Genomic DNA, 26,211 nt, shown 5'->3' with positions numbered 1-26,211 from the left:
TTGGATGTTTTTTTGCTGGTACAATGTTTTAACTCCTAGACCCCAAAGACGTTTTTGTCACTTTAACTGGACTTTGTGAATAAGTTTGGGTTTGTTGGTGAGCTTGCTTAATAATAGAATAGCACCTTATCATAGTTTAGTTACTGCCTTGTCAATGCTGCTGATGGAGACTCCAGGCCGCACTGCTTTAAACTGCATTAAACAGGTTTATTAATGGATGAAGATTTCACCTGCTCAAACTATAATAATAAAAAAAAAATCTTTTTAATCACAAATATTTTTAATAAACATCAGGTGTAAATGTCAATAACTGAACTGTCATCTAAAGCAGGGGTGGGCAAATTCATTCCTGGAGGGCCGCAGTGGCTGCGGGTTTTTGTTCCAACTGAGTTGCTTAATTAGAAAATAGTCCTTGCCAATAATTACATTTCAGATAGATAGATACTTTATTAATCCCAATGGGAAATTCACAATTCATTCACATTTCATGGCTTGTTAGTGCTTTAACTCTGCTATGTCAAGCCATTCTCATATCCTAGATTTTTTCATCCAAATACTTTGAAGTGTAAACGGATGGGAAATTCTCAATCCTTCACTTTTTTCTCTCCTCTTTCCTTCCAAGTATTTAATTAAACTAAATAGTGCACGATAAATACACACAGGTGTAAAGGGTAACAAGCAAAATGGATAACTGCTGGTTTCTTTTGTTATTTGCATCTTATTGCTAATAAGGAGCAATTAAAAACCAAGAATGCAGCTGTTTAAGACTTAAATAAGCAATAAGGGTTCATAATCTTAACGAGGGAGATAACTAAAATGAAGCAGAAGTGTTTCTAGAGCAATAAGTGCTTCTTATTAAGCAATTGGGTTGGAACAAAAACCTGCAGCCACTGCGGCCCTCCAGGAATGAATTTGCCCACCCCTGATCTAAAGGAAACCTCTTTTTTCTTTTTTTGTATGTATATCTTCACTTGTGTATCAGCATCTAAATCAATGTTTCTTAAAGTGTTTTGGACTGAAGACCACTGGGTCAAAGTTAAAGATTATGAAGGACCACCCATGACAAACAGCCACTCGTTACCACAATTTCTCAATTATAATTATCACTTTTTTTTTCTTCTACATGTACTCATGTAAAAACTATTCTAACAACCAAGTGTGCAAAGATGAAGAGTCTGCACACAAACTGAAATAATAATAAGTTGCATTTCTAGAGCGCCTTTCACAAACCCAAAGTCGCTTCACGTACAGATAAAAAAAAATTACACAGAAGACAAAAGTTTGTAGAAGAGGAAAGTTTTCAGTTGAGATTTAAAGGTGAAGAAAGAGGAGCAATCTCAGAGAGACTGAGGAAAAGCGTTCCAGAGTTGAGGGGCCATAGCACTGAAGGAGCTAGTTGCCTGCCTCCCAAGGTGGAGAGTCTGGTACGTGGGACAGTAAAGAGATGACTGAGAGAGCGACAAGGAGTGTAAGGAGCTGAGTGAGGTAGAGGGGGACAAAGGTTATGGAGGGCTTTGAAGGTGAAAAGCAGAAACTTGAATTTAATCCTTGATGGAACAAAGAACCAGAGTTTGAGCACCATTAAAGGGCAGAAATGGATGGAGATGGGCAATGTGACGGAGATGATGAATTTTGGAAAGAGACCTAATGTGTAGCTCAAAGTTAAGTGATGAATCAAACAAAACACAACATGAGCAGGTTTGACAAGTGTGCCATCAACAGAAACAGAGATGTTGGATGCCTTAGAAAGTTGGGAGTTTGGGCCTACCAGTAACACTTCAGTTTTATTGGCATTAAGTCTGATAGTGAGTTAGTAAGAATGAACAGTACTGTTTATTGGAAAGTCACCTCTTAATTTAAGTGCCTGTATTGTTTCTATTGTTTTGTCCTTTGATAGTGCCCAAAGAATGACAAAAAGAAAAACAAACTGCATGAACAGAACTTTGTCAAACTTGCACTTCTCCTCAGTCTCTTCCTATTTTACAACCTAATTCTTGTGGTGCTGCCCTGTTAGCTACCATGCTGGCTCAGGGTATACAATTGGAATGGGAAGACGTAATGTAGACATGAAAGATGTCAACATCTGCAAGAAAAAGTCAGACAGGGTGTTCTGTGGTCGGTGTCTTGGAGATGTTTCATGTGGCCTTATCAGTAAGGGATGACTAGGCTAGCCCATGAACCACCGGTGTTCCATACACCATTTTGAGAACCACTGATCAAAATCAACTACCATTCAGGAGCTAAGTAAAAACGTATTAACAGGCACTTAAGAGTAAAAAGTACTGCCCTGTGAATGGAGAGTTTTTGAAACACAAATTATTCTGAAATCCACTTAATCTAGGTCAAGATTGGGGGTCTAAAGCTTACACCAGTAGTAATATGTGCAAAGCAGGAAACAACCTTGGATAGTGGTCTATTCCAGAGCCCGCCCACACACACATATTCAGAACAGAATTTTCTGTTAACGTAAGAAATGTCAATTGAGGGTCAAACCTGATAAACTGTTGAAAGTGTTCAGAGAAAAAGATGTTTCCAGAGTCACTGAGTGGTGGTGAGTAATTAACTGAACCCTGTTAAGGTGAAGGGTGGTTTGTGCTGAGCTTGTTCTCCAGGTGGAGCTTGTACATTCTCACTGTGCCTATGTGGGATTTCTTTTGGGTTAATTGATGATTTAGATTAATCCCGTGCAAGTGTGGATGTGTGCCTAAGTGGGCCCTGCAATATTCTGGCGCCTTGTGCAGAGCTGTTTTCTGCCTCGTACCAGGGCTACTGGAATGACTTAGGGAATGTAGAGGATTACTGTGGAAGTAGCCGCCATGTATAACCTTGTACTACTTGGATACAAGTATGAGCACCGTCCAGGGTGCCTTCTGACTTGAGCACACAGCGGCGTCCTTTTCATTAAAGCTAAATGTGATTATCTTAATGCAGAAAACATGATAGGAAACCTTCCCTTTCCATTTGTTAATAGATAAAGAAAACCAGAAGGAGAGAGAGGCAGCTGAAAATGGATGAAAGTTTAAAAATAGTTTGTGTTGGTTTTAAAGAACTCTTGGCTATTTGTGTCCTGATAAATATCCCAACCATTGTAGGCTCTCTGTGTCTCTGTTTGCAGTGGTGTTGTAAGGTCGAGAGAGGTTGTGCTTAGCTTAGCCACAGCAGGCATTAAGGGCAAACTCAGGATTGGTTACAATATAACAGCAAGCAGGATCAGTGCAGGGGCTAACACTAAAAAATCATCTACAGCAGGAGAGTGGAGAGCCAAGCCATATCTCAGCAGCATCAGGTGCAAGGCAGAAACCAACCCAGCCTCATGCGGTGCACTCTTGTTGACACATCACCAGTTTATAGTCGCCAAATAACATAACACGAGTGTATTTGGGATGTGAGAGGAAATCCCATGCAGTATGGTAAGAACTTGCAAACTCTGCACAGAACATTACTGGACCAAGATTTGAATTCAGAGCTGTAGAGCTGAGAGGCAGGAGTGCTAACCAATGTGTTACCTTGTCAACAGTATATTAGGACAATATAAAATTCTCCAGCCTGCTTACCTCAGTTACAGGGAATAGGGTGTAACAGGAAACAGCCATGGACAGTTTGCCAGTTCATTCACACGCATGTTTCAATTTGGCCTTCCAGTTAACCAAACCTATAAGTGTTAGTGAATGTGGAAGGAAAGCCTACCAAGATACTGACGTGATGAGCAAACTGTACAACAACAATGACATGGAGTGGGATTTTGTAACACAAACCTATGAAGCCATAAAGAAGCACCACTGTCCAATAATAACTGCATTCCTATGTAATGTGAAAAGCCCCTACTGCGATCGCCGCAGCAGTCTGTCTGTCCACATGAAACAACTCCTCTCCCAGGGGACCAGTTTTTGTTGACATATTCTTCGAGAAAATTTGTCAGGAAAGTTCATTCTTTTTTGAGATATCTCGAATACATTGTGCTGCCTATATCTCTCAATCCTGGGACGAGATGTGACTTTTTCAGAGAGATACTTTTAAGTCCCGCGAGATGAGACTTTGAGCCAAGAGATTTAACCATGCCCAGGGCAGGAAGTAAAAGACAAAGAGTAGATGACAAAGTAGAACATCGTAAAGAATTCAAAAACGCTGGCACGATACACATGCAGAGCAGGCTAGGGAATATGAAAGTACTAAAATTCGAAAGTCTCAAAAAAATGATAGTAAAGATCACATTAGTACAAACAAACGGAAATTTTTACTTGGTGAAATAACGGAACAGCAAAAAGATCAAACATATGTACATAGGTGATATGACAGAAGTATGTAGATATTGTTTGGATTTAAACTTTAAGTTGGAGACTTGTAGATCATGTAATTCGTGTTGCCATCCGAGAAAAGTAGTGTTTCTCCCCAATGAAGAGGCATACCTGCGAGAATTAAAAGATTTGTTGTTTGGTGAAAATGAAATCGGCGGAGACGCAAAGTGGCTGGTGCGTAGCGCAGGCTGGGGGGTTGACGAGTGAAGCGAGCAGGGGGCAATGCCCCCTAGTTTTTTTTAATTTAAAAATCTCTAGCAGAAAAGCATTGGTGACTAAACCCATGGATGTTCCTTATCTGCAAGGTTTTGATTGATTGGCAACTTATTTATTATTATTTTTTTTAATAAATGCCAGTATGAAAGAGAGGTTGTGTAACAGTGGCAGTCATGTTTGGGCTGTGTGTGTGGACTTTGCATGTTCTCTTAGTGTATGCATCAGTTTTCCTCCCATACTATCTAGGCCCCAAATGGCTAATTGCTTGCCTGTACATTAAGTTCATCCATGAACCAGCACCACAACCAGGCTTGGCTCCTGATTTGCCTGTGATGCTAACAGGATAGGCTCCAGTGTCCCGCAACCCTTAATTGGGCTTTGAAAATGAATACAGTATTTATAATAGAGCATCGAGTATCATTTTGAAAACTAGTCTAAAGATGACACTCGTGCAGATCAAGATTAGCAGAAAACGTCTCCAGCTGCGCAGCCACAGCCCCGACTAGTGCAGCAGAGCAGACGGCCCGCGCCAGGGTTGAACGCGCTAAGGCGAAAACGCGGCCTCAGCTGTCCTCGCGCTCAGTAGGATGCTGAGAGTGTCGTCACCGAAGAGGCGGGGCGATTGAAGGTGATGCTTCGTTTGAAGGGAGAGAGAGAGAGAGCGCGCCCCAGAGCTGTCCGAGCCTGCACGCTGCACACACGGGAAGAGTCGCGCCCCTCATAAACATGACAGATTTGGAAGACGACGATTACGGTCAGTACCACTATCCCGTCCGCGTCACACGTACTTCCACGTGGGACAGACATCAATTTTACTAATTTGCATTCAAACAGAGTTGCCTGAAATTTATCTTTGAACGTTTATCGGAGGCTTTTTGAATCTTTGTCCTAATTTTGTGTCACCCCCACCTGCTGCCCAGGACCTGCCTTGCTTGCCGTCGCCACCCGTACACTTGACACGCAGCTGCTTCACGCGTTTATGGTCCTTTATTGGAGGTGTCATTGCTTTCTGTTGACCCCTAAGAAGGCGTGGGACTCGTTACAGGATGGTACAAGATGCTTCAGTTAAGACACAGGCTGTGAGGATTAGTTCAGCAGGCTTACGTTATCAGACACCATTGGGACGATGCAGTAGTGCAGGGTGCAGACAGCTTTGGGGGACAATAGTAAAATAGAGTGTGGAGTGGAAAGAAACGAAATCTACGAGGTAACGGACTGTGTGGACTAAGCTTTAGATACGCAGCTTGCGAGCCCAATAATGGAGAGCTTCAGCAGGAGTTATTATTATGAAGCAACATCTTTCTAAACCCCAGGAGCTGACTTTGTCTACTACGCCGACTGTAATATTGTGCTTCTGTTTGGAGGGAGGGGCGCAGTATTGTCGTTCGCGATTGCTGTAGTCTTTGAATTTCGAATTCACACCGTTATCTTGCGGGCTTTTTATTATTGTTTTGTGTTTTCATTTTGTTTTAATCTTTGACATTTACTTCTGAGTGTGGTATCAAGTAAAAAAGTTCCCACAAGTGAGCAAATGTGCAATAGCAATCTTATAACGTGATGCTGATGGGAAGTGTTTTATTTTCTTTTTCTTTCTTGGAAGAAGAATCACTTAACTTGCATGTTGGTAGTCTCATCATTGTAAGTATCATCATCATAGGTTACCTTTCTAAACAATGCTTAAACTAGTTAAGGATCTTAATTCCAGTATGTTCAGGTGCAAAGCAGGGGCCAACCCTAGACAGTGTGCTTCCTTGGACAGACACCCAGCCTCATTCATACTGAGACCAGTTAGAGTCACCAGTAAACTTAGCACATGTTTCTTGGGGATATGCGAGAACATGGATACACCAAACAGTAAATGAACAGGCACTCAATTTGAATTGAAGCTGTTATATGGCAGCAATAACCACTGTGCTACAGAACAGCATGTCACCATCTTCATACACTATATCATTTTTTAAACATTTAACATTAACACTCTCTGAGAAAAGTTAACTTTTTTTTTTTTTTAAACTTACAAATCACAGATTCATGAACAAAAACAGGAGAAAACCATCTCAAACACTGGCCAATGTGGTATATCACAAGTAAAATCATGATTACAGAATCCAACGTAATACATTTTTTGACACAGGGGACCTTTTAGAGATTTGGGTTGAACTGAAGTGAAGTATCACCTTATGGAGTATAAAAAAAGATCCTATCAGCTACTGTACTATTTAGGAAATCTAGCAAAATTAATGGAAAATATATGGATTTGTTAGTTATAATCCACAACAGGATAAAGGGATCATAAATGCCATAAATAGGCATGCATACAGCTGCTTTACTTTAGAACAAAAGAACCTTGCTTAGTTTTGCTCCAACTTCTTCATTGAACAGAAGTAAATTTTACATTAGATTTTACTTTTTTTAATAAATGGTAAGTTAATGTTTACAACTGCCCTATTTTGCGCACACCTATACATCACCGTTGTTCTGCCTAAGAAGTTGATAATGAAAAAAAGTGTTTTGAATCAAACATTTTCTGCAGATTGTGCTTGAAATGTGTTAAAGAAACCTTGATTAAAACAGTTGATTCAGTTTAAAAGTGCTAATATCTGTTTATCTATCCATTTAATCAACTCACTGTTTCCATTGCAGTCTGTCAGGAAGCTGGGGTCTGTGATGGTTGCATTTGGCTCACAGTAGACTCCACCCCTGGAATGGAACACCAGTATGTCAGAGTGCTCACAGTCACACTTGCTCATACCAGCCCAACTGACATCTGTATCTTTGGGATGTAGAAGGAAACAGGAGGTGTTAATGTGACATTTAATAATGTAAACACAAGGAAAAGCATTCTGACTGTAAATACCAATGCAGTAAATGCATATATGGGCAGTATGATGACACAGTGGTTAGTGCTGCATCATACTGTGTATTGAGCCCCAGGTCTGAAGGCAGGCCTGAGCACTCTGTCTGTCTGGTGTCTGCATATTCATGCGGTGTCTGCGTATGTGTTTTTGCCTGAGTACTCAGTCTTCCTCCCACATGTCAAAGAGATGCATGTTAGGTGAATGTACCCTGTGATGGACTGGTGTCCCATTCTGGTTTGATGCTCATCTGTCAGCATAGGCTTCATTCGCCTCTCCCCTGAACTGGGATTAGTAGCTGTGTTAATGGTTTAATGGACCGAATGGTGTATGCATAAAGTAGAACGATAAATGTTATTAAACACACCCAAAAATGGAAAACAAATGAGAGCATTATTTTCAATAGTAAGTTCTAGGCAAGCAGTAATAAGATGAGAGATTTTGGAGTGTTTTGCATTATTCATTTAATTTATAGATTTCTGCATTATTAATAACAAAAGCAAGAGAAGCACTTTTGATGTAGACACTTTGTCGACCAGACCGCATAATTGTTACTGCTTTACCCTGCACCAGCAATAAAGTCACTGTGTAAATGCTGTTTAAATTTATACAACCTTTGGAGTGCTTGTTTTGTTTCTTTTGTGCATAGATGCGGTTGATGAACTTATTTGTTTATAGTAAGCCGCTACCATTAACACTGTTTAGCTGCCCTTCTCACAGTGTTTATCAAAGAAATTTGTGTTAACTTTAAAAATATATCATACCATGTTTCATTTTCACCTGCACACTGAAATTAAAATACATTTTAATTCCTGGTGGATAGTAATATAGTGGTTCACATTTGACTAGATCTGACACAGTTTTCTAATAAAATGCGCAAGTCTTACTGTAATTTACTAAAGTAGTAACGGTTCAGTCTTCATTTGACGTGTGATGAATAATAAGTCTCTTCAAAGCTGCTTTACAGTGTAACCCCTAGAGGTTATCCAACCAACTAAAACACAGAAAAGTATTCATAATTTGCATTTCCTGGGAAACGGTTTTTGTTTTGTTGTACCATTTGTAAAGTAACCTGGTCTTATGCCTTAAGTGAAATCAAAATATTTCTTAGTGTAATCTGGGGCTTTCTTTCTGTTCATTGTATGGTTTTTCCTTAATGTACCCAACATTTTGGAATACATAGATTACCCTTTATGGACAAGCTTTTTAAGGTTTACCATATCGTTAAACACTGTGAAAGCAGTGAAAGCTGCCAAGCAGGGTACAGTTAAAGAACGAACAAAAGACATTGTAACTGAAATAAAATTTCCTGTGAAGCAGTAATACTAAAATGAGAGGAACGAAGTGCCAGGTAGTTGACCCACAAAGTGCAGCATCCATTCAGCCATCCGTTCTTGCAGAGTCCGGGACAAGAATGGAACCAAATAACTGTGAAAAGCAATGCAAACCACTGTGCCACTATGCCACCACAGACCACAGCGTCTGACCAGAAATCTCTCAAAGTGGTGACACATTGTTGAAGTCTCTGCTGTCTCTTATGTGGCTGAACATCAAGTAAGTTGAAGTTTCTAGGTTAATGATAGCATTTGCAATTTGAGTTACTTATGAATCATTTTATTTACATATTGGGTTAGCAAACACAAGGTCACTTTTGGTGATCTTGAATGGCAATAATTATATAAGAAGATTGTGTTTAAATTAAATGGGGGCTGCTTTTTATGCTTACATGGGAAATACAGTACAATAAAGCACTTAAGGTGATGGATTGGAAACCACACAGTATAAAGCAGTTGCCACCACTGCTGGGCCACTTAACCTGCCTTTGGTCAAGTTGTGTATGTCACTACACAGTGTCTTCTCTATATCGTTGTATTGCACTGTAAAAGTAAAATTTGTTGAGAATTTTTCCACCTGTTCTTCTCTATCTCTGAAATATTCATACAGTATGTTTATATATAGAGTATATATACTGTATTCATATATAGAGAGTAATTGTACAGTAGATGCTTATGCACTTTAGGAGATATACAAAGCCACCTGCATGGGCACACACAGTGTCACATTTTTGGGCTGGAAGTTATATTGAATATTGATAATTTAACACCTGAATCGTGAATGCCCGCAGACCCTAACCAAGTGACTTGCCCACTTATCATATTGATAATATATATATATATATATATATATATATATATATATATATATATATATATATATATATATATACATATACAGTGCATCCAGAAAGTATTCACAGCACATCACTTTTTCCACATTTTGTTATGTTACAGCCTTATTCCAAAATGGATTAAATTCATTTTATTTCCTCAAAATTCTACACACAACACCCCATAATGACAACGTGAAAAAAAGCTTACTCGAGATTTTTGCAAATTTATTAAAAATAAAAAAATTGAGACAGCACATGTACATAAGTATTCACAGCCTTTGCCATGAAGCTCAGAATTGAGCTCAGGTGCATCCTATTTCCCCTGATCATCCTTGAGATGTTTCTGCAGCTTATTTGGAGTCCACCTGTGGTAAATTCAGTTGACTGGACATGATTTGGAAAGGCACACACCTGTCTATAGAAGGTCCCACAGTTGACAGTTCATGTCAGAGCACAAACCAAGCATGAAGTCAAAGGAATTGTCTGTAGACCTCTGAGACAGGATTGTCTCGAGGCACAAATCTGGGGAAGGTTACAGAAAAATTTCTGCTGCTTTGAAGGTCCCAATGAGCACAGTGGCCTCCATCATCCATAAGTGGAAGAAGTTCAAAACCACCAGGACTCTTCCTAGAGCTGGCCGGCCATCAAAACTGAGCGATCGGGTGAGAAGGGCCTTAGTCAGGGAGGTGACCAAGAACCCAATGGTCACTCTGTCAGAGCTCCAGAGGTCCTCTGTGGAGAGTGGAGAACCTTCCAGAAAGACAACCCTCTGCAGCAATCCACCAATCAGGCCTGTATGGTAGAGTGGCCAGACGGAAGCCACTCCTTAGTAAAAGGCACATGGCAGCCCATCTGGAGTTTGACAAAAGGCACCTGAAGGACTCTCAGACCATGAGAAAGAAAATGGTCTGATGAGACAAAGATTGAGCTCTTTGGTGTGAATGCCAGGCGTCACGTTTGGAGGAAACCAGGCACCGCTCATCACCAGGCCAATACCATCCCTACAGTGAAGCATGGTGGTGGCAGCATCATGCTGTGGGGATGTTTTTCAGCGGAAAGGACTGGGAGACTAGTCAGGATAAAGGGAAAGATGACTGCAGCAATGTACAGAGACATCCTGGATGAAAACCTGCTCCAGAGCGCTCTTGACCTCAGACTGGGGTTGACGGTTCATCTTTCAGCAGGACAACGACCCTAAGCACACAGCCAAGATATCAAAGGAGTGGCTTCAGGACAACTCTGTGAATGTCCTTGAGTGGCCCAGCCAGAGCCCAGACTTGAATTCGATTGAACATCTCTGGAGAGATCTTAAAATGGCTGTGCACTGATGCTTCCCATCCAACCTGATGGAACTTGAGAGGTGCTACAAAGAGGAATGGGCAAAACTGGCCAAGGATAGGTGTGCCAAGCTTGTGGCATCATATTAAAAAAAACTTGAGGCTGTAATTGCTGCCAAAGGTGCATCGACAAAGTATTGAGCAAAGGCTGTGAATACTTATGTACATGGGATTTCTCAATTCTTTTATTTTTAATAAATTTGCAAAAACCTCAAGTAAACTTTTTTCACGTCATTATGGGGTGTTGTGTGTAGAATTCTGAGGGAAAAAATGAATTTAATCCATTTTGGAATAAGGCTGTAACATAAGAAAATGTGGAAAAAGTGATGTGCTGCGAATACTTTCCGGATGCACTGTATATATATATAATATAAAAATAAAAAATAACCAATTCATGGTCATGATGGGGTACATGATAGTATTTACTGAGGCCAACAGTTAACACTGACCAAGAATGGTTCTGAATTGCATAGAGAATGCAGGATATGAGCTGTTACTCCTTTTATGGTAATATTTTTCCTAGTCACGGATCAAAAGCACTACAACTAAATGAGAGCACCATTAGTTTCTAAAGGCAAGCTCTTTGTCTTGCATAACTACACTAGTGTCATTTTGACTGCTACGTGCTGCTTAATTTAATTTTAAGTCAGCTAAGTCTGATTATCTGGTTTAAAATCTTTCCAGCTGAAACTACTTGTTTTTTCCAAAGAATACTTAGAAATGTCATAACTTTAACCTTATGTTTGGTATTAATGTTGTTTTTCTTTGAGTTGCCCATCTTGCTCAGTGTTTTAAATACTTTTAAACATATCTTCAAGTGTTTCTTCTGTCCATTCATTTTGTAACCCACTTAATCCAATTAAAAGTCCTGGAGTGTTGGGTGAGAGCCAATTCATCTGGAGGGAAGCAGGGACTAACCTTATACAGAGCAGCAGTCTATTGTAGGGCATACTCACGCACTCACACTTGGCCAGTTTAAAGTTGCCAGCCAGACTGATAGCATGTCTTTGGATAGTTCTGCAATATGAGAAGACCACGTTTACTCTACCAGGGTTTAAATATGAGACCCTGAACTACTTAGCCCTTAGGTAGCAGCTGCACCTTGTGTTCCTCTGTGTTCCCTTACCAGAGCATGTCTGTAAGTAGTAATATAACATGCATTTATGTTAGCAACACATTATAATTGTTAATCTATATAAATAAAATCATAAGCTGTTTGGATATATGTTTGTTTATTTGCCAATCATGCAAAAAAACCTAAAAACTCAGACCATATGTCGTATCAGGGAGTGGGATTATAATGGGAGGGGGCAACCCAAAAACTTGTGCCAATGCGGGGACTAGAATTTCCGCTAGGGAGCAGGAGTGCGCGGGGGCTGATGGGAGGACACCTTCGACATGTGTGATCTCGTCAAAGACATCGGGCATGTACAGCATTTTGTTCTCAACTTATTTGGATAAAAATGTCATTGTCTCACTAAATTACAGCATTTGTCTAAGAGTATGTCTTTTTGTCTTCTTTTTTGGTTGTGTTTAGTGGTGTTGAATTTCCAAAAGACAGTTTTTCCCTGTTAATTTAGGCTAATTGCATATATGTTCATTCAATATACATTACTTAAATAAAGAAGTTAGTAAAAAATTTTTTGTTGACGCCATATCAAAAGAGCTGCATATATTAATGACTCCACGAGAATTACTGCACTCTCACAATTGTACAGTTAGTTTTGGTAAAATTTTGTATGTTATTTGGTGACTTAGCAATGAGACTTGGACCTTCCCCCGGAGGTTTCAGGTTCAGCTTCTCACTTACCATGTGATAGGTTCCGTACTTTAATCCGAATGTAAGCTTTCAGGATTGCCTGCTTTATTTTGAGAGTTCTTATACCCCGTACTTTAATCCGAATGTAAGCTTTCAGGATTGCCTGCTTTATTTTGAGAGTTCTTATACCCAATCCCCCAACCCCTCAATTTCTGTTTACAATAGGATGGTTGTTTCTAAATTGCTAAGGGTTTCCTGCAGCTATATTTGTGCCAGCCAACACTGCTCACAAATTGCCTCTGCCTGAACAAGAAATTGCACAATTAAAATCTCTCTATTATAAAAGGAAATCCTGAGACAAGACTTTGGCCATGAGATTTTTTTCATGTCCTGCCCGCCTTTTAACCATATACAACCACGGCCACGGTCCTCTCATTCGTGTGAATGCTTTTGACAGACACGCCTCCTGCTCTCTTAGCTCTTATAAATTTTTATGTTTTCCTCACTTTAAGTTCCCAATAAAAGAAGACTTACTATGTCCAAATCTTAATGAAGAATTTCATCCCAAAGAGTTATCAACAGAAGAAATGAGTACACAGGCAATCCTAGCACCGAGAAACGATGAAGTCTAACGATTTAATGCGAAAATTGTCGATTGGTTACACGGCAGATTGGTTAAATGCATATCAATAGACTTCGCTGAAACAGTTGGTGGTGATCGTGCGGAACATGAAAACATCAACTTACACTATCATGAAGAATATTTACAACCGTTAACACTGTCCGATCTTCTTCCGCCCGAATTACTGTTGAAAGAAGGATGTATCCAAGAAAGATAATATAGTACATTTCTCCCGGATAACATTAGACACCAAAGGAGATCTTGATATGCCATTCATATTAAAACATTTACAGTTTCCCATTAAAATGGATTTTGCAAAGACAATTAACAAATCAAAGAGACAAACATTCGAAAAAGTCAGTTTATTTTCTAGAGAGAAAGAAACAAAATTCAATCACGGGCAGTTATACTTTGCGTTGTCACGATGTAACTCCAAACACAGAATCAAAATTCAATGCGATATTGACAAAAAAGTTAATTAAAAAAATTGTTTTTATTGAAGTTTTACAGTCAAAGTGTAAGTTTAAAAAGTATTTGCTTATTAATTTCAAATCCAAACAGAACGAAATCGTATAATGCAACAAATAACTCTAATGCAAAATGAAATATAATTTACTTTCAAATTATTACGTTTTACTATTTTTACTATGGTTAATTACTCGCTGTAATGTAAAATAGTTAGTTCTATTATGTATATGTAACAATTCCCATGAAAAAAACAATCTGTTTAAATTGTACATCCGCATCCCCATATGCGAGCGGCTGAACCGCAAAGAGGCTAGCGTGTAGCGCCGGCCCGGGGGGTTGGTGAGCAAAGCGAGCAGGGGGCAAAGCCCCCTAGTCTTCATTAAAATATTGTTCTTCTTGTTGGTATTAAGTAGGTGTTCTGAGGCTAAAAATATCAGAATCAGTGGCAACATATGTAGTTCAAAATATATTATGCAAGATTAATAGATTCTTTACTTGAGTCCTATCCAGTTTATAGTAAATGATTACTTTTATTCATATCACAGATTCAAAAATAACTGTGGTACTGTAATCTGAAATTATCCCTTTCAACAGAGTTCCTGTTAGTCTTCAAAATGACATCTTATAGTAATAGCTTTGAATTATTGATTAACCGAGTTGCAATAGAAGTGCAAGATTAAGACTAATGAATAATCAATACATTGCTGTGGTCTAATTGTGTTTTGACCTGGGCATATCTTATTATAAGAATCAAAGCATAAGATATAATATTTTAGCAGTCAGGATGTTGGACACAACACATAATAAAAAGACAAGGTTACTAGTGGCAGGGGTTGTTCATCCAGTAGCACAGACAGATCATGCTAGTCACCTAAAGAGCAAGTACACCTGTTTTAAAGGTGAGGGCCTCTCTGTCTGCTTATAGCCAACAGAGAGTTAAAAATTGATAGGTTTGTATCTTGAATTACTTGTAAAATACTTGTCTGGTGTTTATGAAGATTACAAGAACAGGGACTGGACAATAAACATAAAGTTGAACCTGAACGTCATATCCTGAGCAAATCTGATGCCCTGCTACAGTGCCTAAGACCATTGCTTCCAGCTCTAATACGGTGGGCAGGCACCACCAAGCACTTAGTGTGTTTTCAAAGACACTTGCTAAACATCACTCCCCTTCTTTCTGTAAAATGTGGAAGAAGGAATGATCATTTGTATTTGTACTTCAAGTGGCAGGCAAACAACAAGAAATTTTGCCAAATCACATATCGTAAATATTATGTGTTTTGTTGTGATTGTTGGCCTGGTTGACCTTGGCGCACTGTTTTTTTTTTTTTTGTAAAGCTTTGTATCTAAGGTACATTGATGACTTTAAATTGATTGTGAACATGCATGTGGCCTGTACTGGACTGGTATTACACATATATACACTACTGGTCAAAGGTTTTAGAACACCTACATTTTCCCCCATTTTTGTAATTTTAGTAGTTCAAGTACAGAGAAAAACCTGAAATGGTACAAAGGTAAGTGGTAAACTGGCAGAGGTTAAACAAACAGTCTAGGTTACCATAAACTGAAAAATAATGTAATTTTCAGAGTTCTGTAAAAAGGCTTTTTTCGGGGAACAAGTAATAGGTTAACAACTTACAGATTTCCTGCAGCAATTTAAGTTAATTAAGCTTTGAACGTGGATGCAAACGTGTGTAATTAGTGTTTAGCTGAATTATTGGTCTTCTTTCAACATTTTATGGCAAAAAGATGTGTGATGGGTTACTGGTGTTCCCAAGCACACAATATGCAGGCAGTGTCCAATTAGAGTGAGTGTTATGGGTGTCCGTGTCTCTGTGGCAGGTGGCATCTACACAGCCAGCACCATTCGGAGCCCCCTAACCGCCTGGCATCAACTGCACAGAGACGTACATTTCAAGAAAACATTGTGATCATTTTTCAGCTGTGTTTTGATGTCTGTTACTGATCTATTGTTAGTTTTAACTTATCCCCATGCTGTTCTTTTCTGGTGTATCATTTCCAGCTAGCACAACATAAATCCAGATTTTCCTTTTAATATATAATATAGTAAATGATTTAATCACAAAGACTCAATAAAAAAGGTAGTGATGATCAGAAAAAATGAAGGTAACAGAAGCCAAAGTGAATAATGAGATAATCATAGAAATGTTGAAATGCAAATCTAAAAGTTGAAAGACATTATGATTGACAAAAAAAACCTACATAACTTATTGTCCATCGAGTCACTGAGATCAGGAAAGATTAAATGGATTAAAAAAAAACATTCTGGCTAGGACTCCAAATAAAGGCAAATATTCTTTTTTGATTACTGAAAATCAATTCGGGCACAAAACAGAAATAAGCACAGCAGGATTATTCCATTTCCCCCATATTAACTTCTTTTCAATTTTGCAGTGGCTGTTACATTAACATTCCCCTGTGCACACAATTCAACTTCTTAAGCAATGCATTTCTCCAGATGCTACACTGTGGATCATATTGCAGCTCCCCAAGGAAAATAAGACAGCTTGCCTGGTAAGTTGAAATCACTTTTCCTTTAGGGCATTATTGATGGTTTTAAAGGATACCCAGAGCTGCTCAGTCGCTTCTTTGTTTTCCCCGGTCACAAAAATTCATACATCTATCCATTTCCTATACTTGTGTACTGATCATGGCAGCACAGACTGCTTTTTGAAATAAGAAAAGAAAAATAATTGTATATATTGTATTGTTGAAAGGACTTGTTCGACACAAATTTAAAACTGGTTCCGTACTTATCTGGACCTTAAAGGGTTTATTTGCTCAGTAATACACTGCATCACATTAGAATAAACACCAGTAAACAGTCAGTCAGACACCTGCTATATCCTAACACAGGGTCACGGGGGTCTGCTGGAGCCAATACCAGCCAGCACAGGGTGCAAAGCAGGAACAAATCCCCTGGCAGGGCGCCAGCCCACCGCAGCACCAGTAAACAGTGATGTACTAAGTGGTAGCAAGAATGTTTTATATTTGCCAAACACTTATTTCTATCTTTTGGGAGTGCTAGAACAAACGCAGTTTTGGTTTCCAGACCTCGCCTCAAGTATTCTCAGTCATTCCATATATTTGATTAATTCCACCATCAACACATCAAAATAATGGAGATAAAGATTAACCAAACCTGCAGTGCTAGTGGTGCAATTTAATAAATAAATGGGTGAATTGGATGGTGACCACAAATCCTTGGGTGATTTATGGAGAATTTTTGAAATGGCCAAGTTTTATATCTCAACAATGCTATGGTTGATGAAAGATTTTTCAAGATGTGGTGGTTAAACTATCACAAAAATTGTAAAGAAACTGAGAAAACTGAAAACAGAAACCGCAATGGAAGATCATAAAGGTACCTGGATATGATTAACAGTACTTAAAGCTCACTTCCTTAAGGGACATAAAGACATCCAGTGAAGTGTGTCCTCTGTATTTGACATATGGCACCAAAATACACACTTCAAATATAAGTCATAAAAGAAATGGTGTTTTAGGTTGTGTTGCAGCTAGGATTCTATTTTTGAAGGAAGGCAACAAGAGGTTACGGTACATGAAAGACCAACGAAGCATGCCGTAACAACAAGTGGTAGAAAGTCTTAATGAACTGCGAGTCCAAAAGTGAAATATTTGATTCACAAAGACATAAGTATGTCCAGTGTGTAGCTTTTTGTAAAGTATGTTTGTGACTCGGTCAATCTCCTAGGGTGCATTTCAGCCAATGGTATAGGATATCTGGTAAAAATCAATGAAATGATGACTGCTGGTAAATGTGAACAGATGTTGATTCATCATGTCATACATAGATGAAAATAACTTCATGCCAAAACTTAATCTTTGGGCACAGTAATGACCCCAAACAAACTGTAAATGGATTGGAAGACTATAGATGGAACACTCGTTCATTCAAGAGAATTTGAGTTTCTGAATTGAACACCTGCCTTTCTCCTCATTTCATTGGTCAAGAGCCCTGTCTTCAGTTCAAAAGTTGAAATTTGCTTGAATGCACTTAATTTTCATACAGTAGTTTATTTCCCCCAGAAGTATTTATTTAACAGTATTTTAGAAAAAATGTACATGTATTGGATGTTGTGGGCATTTATTTAAATAACTAACCATGTGGATTATGCAACCTGAGTAAATTGAATTTTTTCATGTATGTCTTAATAATAATAATAATAATAATACATTTTATTTATATAGCGCCTTTCCCATGCTCAAGGCACTTAGACTTAATATTGTTTGCTGCTGTTTGGCATTGCCCCCCACTGATCCTCTTTGAAGCCCATTATGTCAAGTTTATCTCTGTTCTCCATGAAAACATGAGATTAACAATTTTTCTAATCAATCTCTAAAAGCAATACAGGCTAAGTAAAACATAAAAAAATATTTTTTTTTGGGTGGAGTATTCCTTTAAATATCTAATTCTATTAATGTGAGAGAGATTCAGGTTAGTTATTTTTGTTATTATGATGAATAGATAGATAGATAGATAGATAGATAGATAGATAGATAGATAGATAGATAGATAGATAGATAGATAGATAGATAGATAGATAGATAGATAGATAGATAGATAGATAGATAGATACTTTATTAATCCCCAAGGGGAAATTCTCATACTCCAGCTGCAGCATACTGATAAAAACAATATTAATTAAAGAGTGATAAAAATGCAGTGCAAGTTAAAAAGTACAAGGTGGAGAGTGCGAGGTAGGTATATCAGACTGTAACTTTGAATAATGTTAATGTTTACCCCCCCCCCGGTGGAATTGAAGGGTTGCATAGTGTGGGGGAGGAACGATCTCCTCAGTCTGTCAGTGGAGCAGGACAGTGACAGCAGTCTGTCGCTGAAGCTGCTCCCCTGTCTGGAGATGATCCTGTTCAGTGGATGCGGTGGATTCTTCATGATTGACGCTCCGCCACAGATGTCAAACTGTCCAGCTCTGTGCCTATAATAGAGCCTGCCATCCTCACCAGTTTGTCCAGGCGTGAGGCGTCCCTCTTCTTTATGCTGCCTCCCCAGTACACCACCGCGTAGAAGAGGGCGCTCACCACAACCGTCTGATAGAACATCTGCAGCATCTTATTGCAGATGTTGAAGGACACCAGCCTTCTAAGGAAGTATAGTCGGCTCTGTCCTCTCTTGCACAGAGAATCAGTATTGGCAGTCCAGTCCAGTTTATCATCCAGCTGCACTCCCAGGTATTTATAGGTCTGCACCCTCTGCACACAGTCACCTCTGATGATCATGGGGTCCATGAGGGGCCTGGTGCTCCTAAAATCCACCACCAGCTCCTTGTTTTTTTTGTTGCAAGACATATAGTACAGGATGACTGATGGTTGTACCCATGAATATTTTGTGTCATCTTAAGAAAATAATCTTTTTAGTGTGAACAGCATAATGTAAACTGTACTGTTGAGGTAGCCTAGTTATAACTGATACCTCCTAAAAGGGTAAATAAGGTTAATAAGTATTGGCTGAGAAAACTAAAATTGATCTTTTGTTCTTTGCTAACTGTGGGGGCTGAAGAATAGCAATGTGCCATCTTGTTGTGCATACAGTTTAATTCTTAAGCCATGTAAAGTATTATCACAGTCAGTTCACCTGACAGCATAGCTTTCAATCGAAGCAATAAGAGTGCATTTGAAAAGGTATGTGAAACAAGTGGTTTTGTTGGGGAAAAAATAAAAGAGCCTCCCAGACTGACAAGGTTCACATACCCACCACAATGATCTACTACTTTGCACTCAGTGTTGTTGGAATTGGTGATGTCCCTGAATTTAGTTAAAGGGGATTGAGAACATTGTGTAATGTTGGGTCTGTGGTGCTTGAACTCACCGCTTTGTCCATTCCTGCCCTTGTGTGTGCTGTGTATTTCATGTTTATATGTTTGTGTTGGTGTGATGATTAATGCAGTTCTTAATGCTGCTGCCCCGTAGATCTTGTGCCTGGTTGTTACTTGTACTGTATTGAATTTCCACATTCACCCTTAGTCTGCATGGGTTATTCTCTGGCTTTCCTCCTGCCTCCCAGAGATGTGGCTGTTCTAAATGATCCTGCATAGGTGTATGCATGGGCCCAGTGATGAATATCGACCCTCTGTAAGGTTGGTTCCTACCTTGTGCCCACTTTGTCTGGAGTAAGGGCCTTGACTTGATTTAATTGTGTTGGAAAATGTACAAGTTTGTAGTTCTGTGACTGTAATTCCCCCTTTCATATAATTTACAGTTTTTGGAGGGTGATTTTTTTTACTTGTCTGTATGGGGTTGAGGAGGTGGAGACACACTTGTCAATAGAAACCACCAGTTATTATCAGAAAACTACATTGTGTATGTCTCATTGTGGTTTTGGTGATGACGCCCAAGAGTGTAGAGTGTGGAGTAAGTCATTTCCTCCAGCTTTTTTCTACTTCCCATCCTTCCGTTCCAGAATAATTACAACAAGTTATGTGCCTTTAAGGATGGCAGACCTGGGAAAAGAAAATACAACCAGTTTGTGTGGTTCTTTAAAATCAGAGCAAAATTTGGCTTACAGTTTCTCCTTTTTTTAGTGTATGTTCATGCTTCAGAAAGTCTTTTAGATGCGTTCTGCTGTTGGAAATAAGAATGGATCCCTGCCTGTATCTCTGCTTGTGTACCTAGACATATGCATGAAGCATGACTCCCAGACAGGGAAGTGATTTCACATAGAGCTGCCCAACGAGGGGTCCATTAAATATGCTTCCAGAAGAGAGAACCAACGCAAACCCGAAAACTGAGCACATAAGCTAGATGAGTGGGAAACCACAGAGTTTGCAAAGGAAAATGAAGGATGCAAAGAGCACTCATTAATCACCCCTTCACAGGATGCTTCCAGTCAATCATTGAACACAGTAATTGTTTTAAAAGGTAAACTAATCCATAATAGGACTGAGATACCCATCTCTAATGTGGAGTCCTCTGTCTTCTGCATCAGCTTAGTGGGTTGGGGTTGTTGGGGGGTGCACTTAGCAGGTCTGTTTAGGACGGAGAGAGGTTCTTCATTAGATTGACGATCACTTGTAGTAATGGCATGAAGTGTTACCAGATCTCGGGCCTCGTAGGGCTGAAAAAGGGCGATTAGAGTTTTTAAAAGTGTGTATCCTGCACCTGCACATTCACACTCAAAATGGGGGATCTTTTTTTTTTGTTTTGTTCTATTTCTTTATTACCCTATGTAAAATTCATTGGAACACTTAAACAATATTAATTATTTGGGAATGATGGAAATGGAACCTAGTTCTATAAATATGTTTTTGCATTTTTTAGAAAAACGTAAAAAATGTCAGATGTCAATTTTTTTTTTTTGGCAAAACATCTTAAATCATGTCATGCTCTGATAATTGATAAGATACACTAGTTGGGATGATTTCCATTGTCAAATTTTTTCAAACAATTCTTTTGTATAGAAATCTTGCATGAGATCCTTGAAATAATTGTACTCTGTAGGATGAGCAGTCATGTGACATGGTGGAGTAGTGTCAAGTGCTGTCACCTCACCACTCTAAATATTAGGGTTCAAATCATAGCCCAGTCACTGGATGAAGATTGCCTCCATCTACAAAACCTTTCTCTTGATATTCTAGAAGGGAATTTTATGTTGAAACACTATTAGAAAATTAGTGGCCGAGTTAACCCATATGAGTTGAGTGTTCTACTTGAAAGATTTGCACCACGAATTACTGCTGAGCTGGTACCACTGCTCCTGAGATAAGCTGCAGATTCCCATGAATCCATAATGGAAAAAGCAGAATAAGAAAATTAATGAGTTTTCAGGGGTCCCCAACCCTTCTAACACTTTTCTTCATTTAGTACACTGTTTTTGCTGCTAATTAACTTATTTTGAATTAATTTAATTGACTTGATTTTTAAGATTTGTTCCCCTGAATGTCTTCATCGTTCCTCTGAATTGCTTCATTTCTTTTCTTAAATGGCACCCAAACAGAAGTGAAATGTGAAGTGAGGGAGCCAACAGAAGACCAACTAAGTCAGGGCCTCAAACTCCAGACAATTTCCTAATTAGGCGCTGATTCTTGCTGTTAATTAAACCCCGTGTTCTTTAGTTCCTTGGCTTGTTGCTGCTCTCATTATGCAATGGCATACATTTCTGAAATTGTTGATTTTCTCTTTCCTAAGAGCTCTGTTCAAATGTTCTATGGACCTGAGCAGATCAGCATTCCTGAGAGCTTCACCTTTCTTTCTTTTCAGGTATTGTATGATTGACAATGTTGGTCATGTTTTGCTGGACATGTTTTGGTTCATTTTGTATCTCATTATTGTTTGACTGCAAATTAAGGAAAAAGAAACAATGAAGGAGACTGAGTCTTCAAGAGCAAGTCAATTAAAATGAATTCAAAAGAAGTTCATTAGGAGCAGAAACAGGTCACTAATTAAGAAAAGGGTTAGAATGAAAACCTGCAGCCACTGGGGCCCTCCAGGACCGGAGTTGGAGACCCCTGGAATAGATCATTCTTAAATATGACAGTCTTCCCTCTGCTGTTGGGTGGGAAACACAAGCAGCAAATGTGTACTGTAAACTCTAAGCAGTTAACCTGTCTTTATAAAGCTTTTGTCACATGGAATGCATAACAACACAAGATGTTTGGCTAACAAGAGAGCATTCTTCCCCTCATACTTTTTTGGTTATCTAATAACCAAACTGTCCCAGTATCTCATCCAGATACTTTGTAAAAATTGTCAAGGTTTTCATTTCAACTCCACTACTCGGTTGTGCGTTCTAGGTTCCTGCATTTCTTTTTATGAAGTAGTGCTTCCTGGCTTCAGCCCTACATGCCCTTCCCCTTAATTTTCCCTTAGTGTACCTAAGTGTATGATTTTCCGTTGAACTGAAATATCTGTGATGGATGATTTTTAGCGAGAACGTCATTTTTTGAGAACGCTGAAAACTTGCATTAGGTTCACACCCAGCATTCTCTCCTGAGAACTAAAGAGGTTTAATTCCATGATCCTTAAAACTGTGGAGATGACAGTGGACTTCAGGAGGAGCCCCCCAGTGCTGCCCCCTCTCACACTACTCAACAGCATTGTGTCTGCTGTGGAAAACTTTAGGTTTCTGGGATCCACAATTTCCCAGGAGCTAAAGTGGGAACTAAACATAAACACAATTGTTAAAAAGGCCCAGCAGAGGTTGTACTTCCTGCGCCAGCTCAGGAAGTTCAACCTGCCTCAGGAGCTGCTCATCCAATTTTACTCTGCAGTAATCCAGTCTGTTCTCTGTTCATCTATCACAGTCTGGTTTGGTTCAGCCACAAAACAGGACAGGAACAGACTTCAACGGACAGTCAGGATTGCAGAAAAAATCATTGGTGTTGATCTGCCCTCCATTCAAGACTTATACAGATCTCGAGTCAGGAAACGGGCAGAAAACATCATTGCAGACCCATCACACCCTGGTTACAACCTTTTTCAACTTCTTCCCTCTGGTAGGCGCTACAGAGCACTGTACGCCAAAACTACCAGACATGTGAACAGTTTCTTTCCTCAGGCCATCACTCTCATGAACAATTAAGTCAATCTCAAAGCATCAGGGACAATACTAGGTAAAACCGGAGTCCAATTCCTTGTATGTGTACATATACTTGGCCAATAAAGCTGATTCTGATTCTGATTCTGATGATCCTCATGCAGTACATCATGCATTTTAGCCAAGGGTTGTTCTTCACTGCATCACTGCACAGCCTCTAGTGCCACTATGACATTTTGGTAGCATGGTGACTAGAACTACACAAAATACAGTAGCATTTTAGAGTGTGAGCAGAATGTTTTTATATTTATACTAAGGCTTTTACAATATAATCAAACATTTTTTTGTTTAGCTGTTTACTTGCTTAACATTATGATATGTTGAAGGTTCAGTAATTGGATCCACATGTGATCAAGTGAAAGGGGAAAATCAAAATAATTCAATTCCTTAAATCAGTAGAAGATTAACAGGTTTTGAATACTGTAGTTAATAGAGTTACACAGACACAGGTTAAATTCCAGAAAAAGACCTGCATAAAGCTGGATAAGTGTCATCTGACATAAGTACAGTGGTGCTTCAAACCAGCGAAGTCAGCTTCAGAATCTCCTGCATGGCAAGCAGCATAATGTAGATACAGTATGTTCAGATGGTGGATTGATTTCAGGTCTTGCACCTTAATACTTTGTGACTCCATAGCAAACATAGTGTTGCTTTAGAGTGTTTGTTCCTAACGTTTTTAATCTGAGGACCCAAGTAAGAAATTTGATGTCATACTGGGACCCATGAAGAGAATTATCTTCATAATGACCATGCATAGAAAAATAACACTGACCATAAAAAAGTAAACATTTTTGTTTCTATTAAAACATATTTCTGACATGAATATTACTAAAATAAAAAGAGGAAAGAAAACATTGTTAACAAAACAATATAATAATTCAGAACTGAATAAATGCCTTAGTTACTGTATATTATTGGCTGTGTAAATGCTTAGAGTAAGATTTTAGTAAAACTGAAAAAAATATTTTTTTTATGACCAGTACAATGCAAAATTTTATTTTATTTTTTAAACTTCATCACCTGACTAATGGTGTCAGAGAAGTAACAAAGTTGTCAAGAAATAATTACAATAATTATGTAATAATAATCAATGCAGTTTATTTACCTTGTCCTAAATAAAATTTTCAAAGGAGCTTGACAGATAACAAAGCATTCTGAGTTCAGAGTTTTCATAACTAAATTATACCTTTAAATTGATGTGTTATTTGTATTTTATACTGGTGACAGGATAAATGTCTAAATAGATCATTTTGCAAACAGTCCACTCTGAAAGGGTTAGTCTTACTGACTGGCCATGTGCTGAACATCCAGGGCTCCATTCTGCTATGGGTAACCTTTCTGGTGTTTTCTGGTGTTCTTACAATTCTCGATGGTCTGATAAACACATCCTTACTTACACTTACACTATCAGTAGACTGAAGTTTATAGAACCACTTTAACATAGTGTTATGAGAAGAAATTCTTCCTCACAGGGGCATGTTAGACATAATAAAGAATCTGCTTTGCATCTCGGTTACAGATTTAAAATCAATTTGTGACGTAACAGCAAACACTTGGTGAGGCTCTGACCATTTGTCCATGGCTGTTGAACATATATTTAGCACACAGCACTCGCAGAACACCACATATACATCCACCCTAGTGACTAACTCCTCACAACAATCTAAAAATTGTTTATCCTTGTGCCACATTTTCATTTCAAACTAGGGCAGTGGCCTTTCCACTTGCAAGCTTAGAGCTCCTGCTTCACAGATCTAGTATCTTCATTTACTGATTGTATAAACCTTTCAGATTTTGTTGGTTTTTCCTTCAACATTCTCTAAACTGTACATGTTTTGTAATTGGTGTTTCCGAACTGGTCTTGTTTGCACCGTTCAGGGTTTCTTTCCTGCCTTGTGCCTAGTGCTGCCCAAATAGGTCAAAATGCTCCTTGATCTTGAATTTGTGGGAATGAATGTTATGTTACATTGTGGCATTTACCACAGTTGACTAACACTCATGGATGTGAGAACAATAGTTAAGGCAATATTTTAAACATTTGTGTTTTCTAAATTAATTACATCCTTAATATAAAAAGTGTATTTTTGGATATAGTACTGAAAGCAAGGGTCACCTTAACGAAGGCTTGCTGTGAGCAATTTTAGAAATTGCCCTCTCACAGTGTTTTTTTCTTTTTTTTTTTTTAATTTTTACTATAGGTGATGATATTGAAGTGTAATCTCAAGCAAACAGGGAACCTAATAATATTAGTAATCCTCATCAATGTCAGATTATCTTTTACACGTTCAGTGAACTTTGTAAGTATAGATCAATATTGCAACTGGTGACACTTTTGTAAAATTTTGCTTGTACAGGTTGAGTTATTTGTGCAGGGCAGCACACTGACTGGGACACATAGCTTGGACTTCTGTGCCCCATTACACCAGAAGCAGTATATTGAATCAGCGCTAGGTTTATGGACCAAGTGAGAAATGGCTGGTACTGCATTTTAAAATAATGTTTAACAAAAAAGCTGGTGCTCTTGAGCCACTAGCCTTCTAACAATTACAGCTTAGCCAGGTGTCTAAACTGCAGAGTTTCTTATGCTGGGCATAAGGCAGACTGGGTGAGACAAAGCTACTACTGTATATGCTAGGCTAGTTACATAATTTATGTTACTTCTCAGCTCTTCACAAGATGCATTTCTGTTATATTTTCTTGAATGTAAAATTGTGAACTTTACCTTTATTGACAGTTATTTCTGAATTTTCTTCATTTTGTCCTTAGCTGCTTCACAGCGTGGATGCTTTGCCATTTTTTTTTTCAACTCACACATTTTGCAACCTTTCATCCCAATTTCTTTGCACAGAAATTGCTCCAAATCATAAGCAGCAGCTTGGTTTCATTTT

General features: G+C 38.7%; 1 protein-coding gene across 1 annotated transcript in view; it reads left to right on the top strand.

Annotated features, from left to right (window-relative positions):
• The first annotated feature begins 5,142 nt into the window (after positions 1–5,142).
• cyth1b (cytohesin 1b) overlaps positions 5,143–26,211 on the top strand; it is a 226,821-nt gene continuing 205,752 nt past the window's right edge. Inside the window, exon 1 of the mRNA XM_051918726.1 lies at positions 5,143–5,265. Within this exon, the coding sequence (XP_051774686.1) occupies positions 5,238–5,265 (28 nt within the window). The 5' untranslated portion in view covers positions 5,143–5,237. The remainder of the gene's footprint in view (positions 5,266–26,211) is intronic.

The sequence above is a fragment of the Erpetoichthys calabaricus genome, chromosome 14, assembly GCF_900747795.2.
Source record: "Erpetoichthys calabaricus chromosome 14, fErpCal1.3, whole genome shotgun sequence".
Lineage (NCBI taxonomy): Eukaryota > Metazoa > Chordata > Cladistia > Polypteriformes > Polypteridae > Erpetoichthys > Erpetoichthys calabaricus.
Note: the sequence above shows the minus strand (reverse complement) of the source record. Positions and strands in the feature narration are given on the sequence as shown.